At 37.6% G+C, this 9,420-nt stretch overlaps 1 protein-coding gene across 1 annotated transcript in view; it reads right to left on the bottom strand.

The window, feature by feature from the left end:
* The window catches only part of LOC131892040 (trypsin-1-like), a gene marked incomplete at its 5' end in the record, with an annotated part of 17,201 nt that extends 16,476 nt beyond the window's left edge, over positions 1 to 725 (bottom strand). Inside the window, one exon of the mRNA XM_059241764.1 lies at positions 684 to 725. Within this exon, the coding sequence (XP_059097747.1) occupies positions 684 to 725 (42 nt within the window). The remainder of the gene's footprint in view (positions 1 to 683) is intronic.
* Positions 726 to 9,420: the final 8,695 nt, after the last annotated feature.

Genomic DNA, 9,420 nt, shown 5'->3' with positions numbered 1-9,420 from the left:
TTTTGCACATTGTGTACGTTCTTTGTGAAGACATTCAATCAAAATTTATTTCGCTTAGGTATTATGTAATTAGTATTTAAATAGCGCTCAAAGCTCAATCTCAAAGCTTGTGACACAATTGCACCTTTGAGATTTTGAAGCAAAAACCATAAATTTGCAACCATTGCTTCTCTGTCCACTTTTCAGACTGTTCTTTGTTAAATACTTACTCATTCAGCTCCGCAGGGACAGACAAAATCAGAAGACAAATGTCATTGGAAATGGTCAAGTGTCATACTCGGGTGGATTTTGATATGGACACTCCCATTTTCTATCAAAAAGGTAATCTGGATCGTATGAGCGTTATTCTCGGAAGTGATCATAATCCTACCTGTTCGGTACCCTCATCCACAAACAGGTTATGATCCCAAGAGAAACCAACAGATCTTCGGATAGACGCCGTCGCAACAATGAGCGGCAGTGAGCAAGGTATTCTCGTCAATCAAGGAAGCACCGCAATAATGGGGTTCCCAAAGTTGGACAGTTGCAACGAAACCTGAAATGAGAGCGAGTCGGAAGTGTCAGTGCTATTCCGTAAAACCCTAGATTGATCAAGGAACGTGTTCTGCTCTGTTTTTCCTGGATGATGAGGGTGGAGAACAAAAACCGACGGATGAATGGGCAAATTTGAATTTGGTGGGTACCTGGTATGGAATGGAATTAGGAACCACTTCTGAGCCACCAATAATTCGTCATTTGGTTTCCGAGAAAAATTCTGAAGATTGAAAAATGGGCTCATTTTTAGTCAAGAATTCTTCAAGGTCGTGTTTTCGAAATATTATCGTCAGAAATTTAGAGTGTTTGCTTTTTAAGGACTTTAAAAATACAGCATTAGCAACGATTTCATGTTGAAAGCAATAGATACGGCACACAAAGGGAGCTTTTAAAAATGAAATTATTCGAATTATACTCCATAATGTTTGTTTTCTTACGGAGTAAAGTGGCAGTAATCTCACGATCGCAGCCTTCATTAACGTTTGCCCCACTTAGGAAAATGGCCGAAGGTTCACCCATTTAAGTTGATAAAGCGCAACTTGTGTTGTGGCAGTCGCCAATTTGGGGTCAAATAAATCCGATGGAAAGAATGGTTCTTAATCATTTGCAGAAGGAAATATTGCAAATGATTATGGAATGGGCCAAAGAATATCTGACTGACTTGATTAGGAAGGGCCTTCGTGGAAACAGTTAGGACCCCAGCGATGAAGAAAACAACTTGCTTTGACAACATTATGATCAACGTTATCTAGCTTACTCTCTTCAAATGATCAATCAGGACATGAATGCATGAGCACAGTATTGTTATCTATTTAATTTAATTATGAATGATTACAAAGATAAAATTACCCTGCCCCTCTCCTCTCCTCAAGTCATTCACTCGTGAATAAGGGATTCAAAGTCCAGAATTTTCTAAGTAAAAATACATTTACGTCAATCTAAAACACATCCTGTTGCACTTTGGAGAGCGTACGTAAACATCTGCAAATTGTATACGGAGAAAAACATGTCTGTAATGACCAAATATGATCAACAAAGCTGTTGCTAGCATCAAAGGCTGTTTTTAGGTATGGACCTCAATTCTGAACTCTACTTAGGTGTTTTCTGTAACTCAAGCTATACTTTTGTCAGTAATGCGTCATAATTAGAGGTCGAAAAGCTATTTTCTTCAAGGTTATCCTAAATTTATTTTTTGCGGGTTGGCAGCTTCAAAAATTCATCATTTTCCAATTTTGTTTTGACCAACTTTTTTAGCGAAGTCATGTTAGTTGCAACATTCTGTTTTGAATTAATCTTAGCGACTCATTTTTGTTTATAAACAACCATTAAATGAAAGAAGCGACAAACTTATTTGAAATCTAGCATAGAGGCAATTTGGAGTTTTCTTTTGCATTTCGGCAATCATCAAGTTTACAGTACATAAGGATTTGCGAATGCTGAAATATATGACTGCTGAACGTTTTCTTTTAGCAAGAGTATGATGCAAAAAGGATTCTAAATGTGATTGAATTCTAAAAGGCTACAAAAATGTGTTGTTGTAACAGTTTTGGACAAAATTATTGACTGGAACAAGTGAAACTTCATTTCCGTTCAGTTTGAATTTCCCGCCTCTTTTTTACCGGCACTTTCAACTAATGACACCTTGTTTACATTTTGCTTGTATTTTGTGACGTAAGGCCGCTGAATCTTAAAAAATGATACTTTTTTTGGAGAAATTGGAGATATTGGTCATGATATTAGGAAATGTTTAAGAAAAATGCAATGAGGGGGATGTCTAGGGCTACCTTAGCTGACAATATTTGTCCCCGCTCAAAGATTTGTTAAGATCGATCCCAATCTTTCATTAAGAGGAGTTGTTGAAGACAAAGTGACATATTACAAGTGATATAACTAGGTATATATAGCTTAGAGACAATTGGTAATCCTCTCATCGTTTATCCCCAAAACAAGGCTCGAAAATGAAACTAAGGGCAATCTTGAGGTAGGTCAGAACCAAACAAAGGGCCTGATGAAAACTGGCAAGAGGCCGAGGGAAGTGACCTAGCCCTTCGGTGTCCATCCTTGAACCATTAGTGAGTGGAGTACTTCATTCAAAAACGGCCAATCCCTTTGCAACAGACTAGACCGCGGGCAAAGCTCTGGGATTACGGGAGTCAGTCTTCAGATGACCAAAGGCAGAGGGCTACCAATCACCTTTAGAATAAAATTGGATCATTCGTGGTATATGTGTTAGATTTTTTCAGTAGTCCCTTTTGATGAAAATGCGTGACTCGAAAATGATAAAAAAACTGTTGGGTGGCCCTTGATGGGTAACTGAAGGCGTATTTCATTTTTCTATGTTAAATTCTTCAAGCTTTTTTGTATCCAACTGCTTTAGATTCTCACACAGTGATGGCGTTTGATTTTAGAGGCCACTCAGCTACTTTGTCTGGACCATGATTTCAGGATGCTTCAAAATGTCATTTTCACTTTAAAGTCTCTGTAAATCCAAAATTATGATTCTTAGCCCAAATAGCCAGAAGATCATGTAAAACTATCATCAAGCAGTTTTTGCCTTAAAAAATACCATAATACTTAAATAACCAGCAAGTTGAACACTTTTTCACCATTTTTTCTCTTATTTTTATGTTTTCGGAACTTATTTTAGTTTGATTTTTGACATTCATTCCATTTTGAATGCTTGTCTAAGCAAATAGCATTGTGGTTTTTAGCCAATTTGATATGTGCGTTCACCGTTTAACACCAAAGATTTTCATTTTGTTGGGTTTTCTATCACAGCTCACTCAAATTACTCGATTAATGAAAATTCAATTGGCGGATGGTGCGAGTTGAATGTGATTTTTGTCTTAGTTCTCCTCCCCAAAATGCCCAAAAATCAGGGTGGCGGAAGACACGAAACAAGTCAAAAGCCTCAGCAAAAGGCATGAATACTATTCACATTTCTCTTTGGAGTTTAAAACAAGAGACTTTCAAGATTTGTTGTTGCACGTATCTTAGAACTTACGGCTACGTAGTCGCTAGAGCTGAAAAAATTTATTTTGTGTTTTGGGGGCGGAATTTTTTTTGCTCCAAATTTCCAATTTTCCACTTTTTAGCCTTCTTACCAATTTTCTACTCTCTTCTTACTTTTTTACATTTCAGAAGATCTTTAGCAGTTTTGTCATTGGGTCTTATCTGCCTGTTTCTTTCCTCGTTGTAGTTCCTTGTTAGGGACCTTTTTGTTTATTTCCGTGCAGTGTGATCAGATGAAGGATTAAATCCTGGTCAGAAGCTTAGAAGAGTTTTTAGTTTATGTTTCATTGGCTTTACTAACCAGTGCAAGAAATTTAATCCCCGGTATATTTAATTGAAAGACTATGATTCGTCCTAATTGTTACCCCTGAAATTTTATACAACATTTGGTCTTCTGCTTGGAAAGTCGCCAAAAAAGAGAGTTGCAGTTGAGCTAAAGTTTTATCCAAACAACCACAAATAATTTTTTTGTGAACACAAGCACCCTGAAGAATATCATTAAGCTCCAGAAGAGAATCAATTGTATTCCATAACATCCGTATCAGTTGAGGACGTGTCCTAAGGTCAAACATTGCGATAAAAAATGGGAAAAATGGGTTTTGTTTGATTTTTTCACTTTGAAATGATTATATACTTGTATTGCATCTTGTAGCTAAAACACACATAGTGAAGGCCATCGATTCACATATAACTCAGTGCTAGTAAGTAGGTGGTCTAATTAATTTTTCATTACAATCCCTTACTTAGTGTGTTACTAGTTTTCATCCAATTGCCTTTTTTAAATTCCACCCTATGAGATATTTGTTAAAAACGGATGTCGTTATTATGAGCCAGAAAATATATAAAAGAATAAAATCCATTTGGTTCTTTGTGGCATTGGTTGCTAGAAAATCTTAAGATGCGTTGGGCCATTTCCATCGGTTCTTAACAAGACGCTTTAACCACTTTATTCCTCTTTAAGGACTTTTGGAAGCAGATGAGTTTGGATTTACTTCGTCAGAGGGGATGGGAGCTGGCATAGAAAAGGGTCAGGCAGGAAGAAAAAGGTTTCCTAAGCATGGTATTGGGTTCAAATTTGGCCGAGTTCATTTTTTCAACAGGATCTTGTGGTCGTATGAAGTGCTTTGTTTGGAATAAGATAAACGGTTTAGGAGATAAGAAATGTTTGCCTCCGTTCGCATTTCAAACCTTTTCGTTGCAGTCCTTGAGTAATTAAATGATCGATATTTGGTTCAACTATCAGCTCTTCTTAAATTGACCTTGATGATATCGTTCACAAAGTTGTCATAATTATTTTGGTCTGGGTATCAAAAACAAGGAATGTCATGGAAAATATGTATTGATTTACAATGCAATGTTGTTCATAAGTGGAATGAATTGCAAATAAAAAACCAAGCGTTTCTATTTGTTGTTACAGTTGAGGATATGTTCATATTTGGGGTAGATCTTGATATCAGACACTCCCATTTTCTGTCAAAAGAGGTACTCACACATCCGGTAGAAGTGTTATTATCGGAATTGATCTTAATCCTACCTGTTGGGTACCCTCATCCACAAACAGGTTATGATCTCCAAGAGAAACCAACAGATCTTCGGGATAGACGCCGTCGCAACAATGAGCGGCAGTGAGCAAGGTATTCTCGTCAATCAAGGAAGCACCGCAATAATGGGTGTTCCCAAAGTTGGACAGTTGCAACGAAACCTGAAATGAGAGCGAGTGTCAATGTTATTCCGTATAAACCTGGATCAATCAAGGAACGAGTTCTGCATAGGTTGGAGGAAACCTCTTTTTTGCTCAGTAAGAAGGGTGAGGCAACAAAAACTGACGAATGAACGGGCAAATTTGTATTTGGTAGGCACGTGGTTTGGATTGGACTAAGGAACCATTTCTGAGCCACCAGTAATTCGCCCATTGGGTGTTGGGAGAAGAATCCTGAAGAATGAATGTCTTCTTACGCTGATTATACAGAATTGATTTGTGTAAATAAATAATGATTATATGATGATTATAGTTATATGGTAGAGGTCCTAGATCAAATGTACTCTTGGGTTGCTGCGAGTAACATGGCACTGAACGGAAAGAAGAGGGCCGACACCATTAAACATTCCAGATGGTGAAGGAAAAGATATACATCAGGCCTCATCCAAGAAGGATTAAAGTGTAGTCCTCCAACATAATGGAAAGTTCGAAAAGCATATCTGCCTGATAGAAGGCAAACCTTTTCAAGCATTTTGTTGAATATATCGGATTGTAAAGCCCAGAGATAGTAGCACAATGATACTTTGTTACAAGTCGATTATCTAGCCCCATCTTGAACATGCCTCGCCCATTGGGCTGCAATTAGTTCAGCAGGTTTGCAAAAGGTCGAGCAACTCGAAATGTCTTTCACTAGAAACATGAATGGAACGAGAGAGCTCTCATATTAGGAGATATTAAAGAAGTTGGGATTGGACAGTATTCAGAGAAGGTACGATAGGTATCTTATACTCCACTTTTTTTAAAGCATGCATGAGCCTTATCCCAAACCAGGATTTAGGATCAATTATAGTGACTGTAGGGGCTTAATGAGCGTTTTGTGAGCACCTTCAAACCATCGTCCACCCTTTTTTTCTTTATTGGGATCCTTCATCATTCAACTTGCTCTACATGATCCAACATTTCTAAGGAGTATGTTGGTATTGATCGAGCAACATCTTTCAAGTCAGATTCGGACGCTTTTTTGACCAAAATTCCCGATCAACCCTACATTCAATTCCAATTTGCCTAAGGATCAGATAGCATTTGAATATAAAATTAAGTAAAATAAATAGGTTTTTCGTAGCGGTAAGGAAGTCCGCAAAAAGATGACCTCTTTTCTTAAGGATTTGAAAAGAAGTTTGGGGCAAATGTTGCCTATCATATTCGAATAAAAACAATTATTTGAAATGTAAAAAGGAGCATTCAAAATCAAAATTTCATGCTCCACTGAATAATCTGCATTTTCCTTCTAAAAAGTCGCTATTTTGTGAATAAGAAAATGTGTTCACCATGACGGCTTTGTCATTTATTTTAGAATGAAAATGATTGAAATGAACACTTTACGAGACCAAGAAAGACATAATTGACCACGATTGTGAAGGGCTTTGAAAAAGATGGGGAGAACAAGAACTTGCTTTGACATTATGATGATCAATAAAAAAGGCAATTTGGCCACATTGCACATTTGAATTAGGAATTTAATCTTTGGAATTAGATTGTAGTCTGTGTCTTCGTACATGTTTCGGCTTTGTACATACTTGTTAGTGAAGCGGTAGCCTTATCGTAGGATTAGAAGAAAATAGCTCATGCCAACAGAATACCCTGATACATATTTTCTTTGAAGCCCCTCCTTATCCTGATGGCTGTTTAAAATATTTGTTAGATTGTAACTGAGTTTGGATCAAGTTTTCGTTCTTGTCCGACGGCAAGCATTTTCAAAGGGACGTTACACCTTCATATCAAATAACCTTGCATTGTTAATCCTCTTTCGTAAAATATGATCAACGAGTGTGGGAATCGAAGCCATATCAGAATTGAGCCTTAATAATCCCTTCATTTTCCAATGGTCCCATTTATTCAACACCCTAGAGGTCAATTGATCAAAGACCATATAAGTTTTTTGAAAATTGCTTGTCATCGATTAAAAGCATTCCTCTAGCTTCATTTAGATTCATTTACTCTGACTAGTGCAATTTGAATTTGGGTCGTGGAGGATACCAATCACTTTCCACTTCCTTGACCGACCAGTTCTCAAAGGTACGCAAAAAAGGGTTGAGGTGACCCTCCCCAATTACTCCCTCCACTTCGTTTGTCTCTACTTCAAAACAAAGCACAGTTATTAGTGCAACGCTTCCAGTTGTTCAGATGATCGGATTCAAATCGGGCTCAAGAGGCTGGACGCTTGTACCGATGCAGAATTAGGAATGTGTGAAAACGGTTTGATTCCTGGACGGCGCTTGGACGGAAGTAATCTGGCCTGGAGAAAGATCGTTTCCTGAATTCCTCTCAACCTCAAGCCTTGTTTGTAGCTTTGATAGTGGTAGTGGTAGTGGTGTCGGTGGCTGATGCACAATCTCAAGACAAGTCTCTCGGCAATTATCTGACAATTGCATCTTCAAAGATCTCCCGAGGTGTTTCGGGAATCCAGTCCATGGAATTAATAATTTCGGCGTGGTTAATCCACTGACCAGATAAGATCCGAAAAATTGGTTGGAATGGCTTCAAACAAAGATCTCTGAGCATTGCTTTCAAAAAGGAATGTCGAACAAATAATGCGGAGTAGTGATCGCTTTGGAAACCTGTCCAAAATACGATGTCTTTCAAGTCCAAGTGATGCATTCTTCGGCTCATTTCACTTCTGGAATCGTGGTTCTGAAGCGCCGTTTGTCCTAATTTGATCGAGATTCAGGATTCTGACCCATTTGAGCAACTGCATTTGCCATCGTCCGGAATCCACCGTATGTATGATAAATCTAGGTGGTCGTCAATCTGGCATCTGAACCAGTTTCGGTGTGCATTTGGAGTTCCTTGGCCCTCAAGAGGAAACGAAACAAGTCTCAATCGGATCTTACAGCACAACAGAGCATTGGTTTGCGTCCTAAAAATCAACAATGGTCAGTAAGAAGTCCATTGACGAGTCCATTTCAAGATAAAGTTTTGGTTAGGTGGAAGTGTGCCTTATTCACGAATAACAAGGGCATTTTTGATCTGATTTAGAGACCATCTTTTTTATTTACTAGAGCAAGGTATATGCAAATCATATCCAGATATACCTACTTAATGAATTGTATTTGATGAGATCGAGGTGACTTGTGTTAGGGTGATTTGCAAATCAAATTTTTGACCCCAATTGGAATTTAGGATTACATGTCCAAATATGTCAAAACCATGGCGGTAATTTTGCTTCTACTCTTGAGCTTTCATCATCAAATGTTCAACTTTTGATGATGAAAGGATGGATCAGAGAGATTTTGACATGGATTTTGTCAACATGAACGAAGATTTTGTTGGCAAAAACAAGTGTTTGGGTACATTTTGCCGAAATATTTTTTTCCACCAATCTTTTGTTTGCTTATCATATTTCAAACAGCATTTGTTCTCTTTGGTTCGATTATGATAAAATAATCATCAAAATCGAGATAATGGGAGGGGCAGAAAGTTGAGAAACGGTCAGGCGAAGCAGTGAAAACCATACAAAAGATGTAGAACTAAGGGTTGAAAACCTGTTTGCACAAAAAGCCATGTTCTAGACAGACCTCGAAAAAGACATAAATACTTACCAGAAACGAGTGTTAGAAAATTCAATTCACGTTCTAAACTTTACTTGACAAAAGAAGGAAAATTTTCAAAAGAGTGAGAGAGTTTTCCTGGACAGGGTTAACCATTTTAGAGCCGCTTTGCGTTTGTTTGATTATCATTATACGTCTGATGAATTAACGTCTCCAGGCGTTTAGTCATCCCTTGAATATATTGTAAAAACATTGAAGGAACCCGAATCTCTAAGCATCAGTTCCTAAATGGTGCATCAGCATGTGAATTTGTTGTTAGCGATCATTTCAAGAGCCATTTTCTGTTTAATGAAGAAGCATGAACACTTGTAAGGAAGTAAAAACATTCTGGCATGATTCCTAAATTCAAGGGGTTCACTTCAATTCCAAAGATTCTTTGGTAATTTGCTTGGGGATTTTATTTGCTAAGGAAAATCCATCTAGTATAGTTTATAGAGCATACTATACAGTATATAGTGTATAATGAAAGTTTAGCTCGCACACAATAGCACTTAATTGGACAATCCATCGACTGGAATACTAGAAAATCACATTCTAGTTATTTCAATGCTCATAGAACACAAATAT

This window comes from Tigriopus californicus, chromosome 12, assembly GCF_007210705.1.
Source record: "Tigriopus californicus strain San Diego chromosome 12, Tcal_SD_v2.1, whole genome shotgun sequence".
NCBI classification, from domain to species: domain Eukaryota; kingdom Metazoa; phylum Arthropoda; class Copepoda; order Harpacticoida; family Harpacticidae; genus Tigriopus; species Tigriopus californicus.
This window is presented reverse-complemented; position numbering and strand designations above follow the sequence as displayed.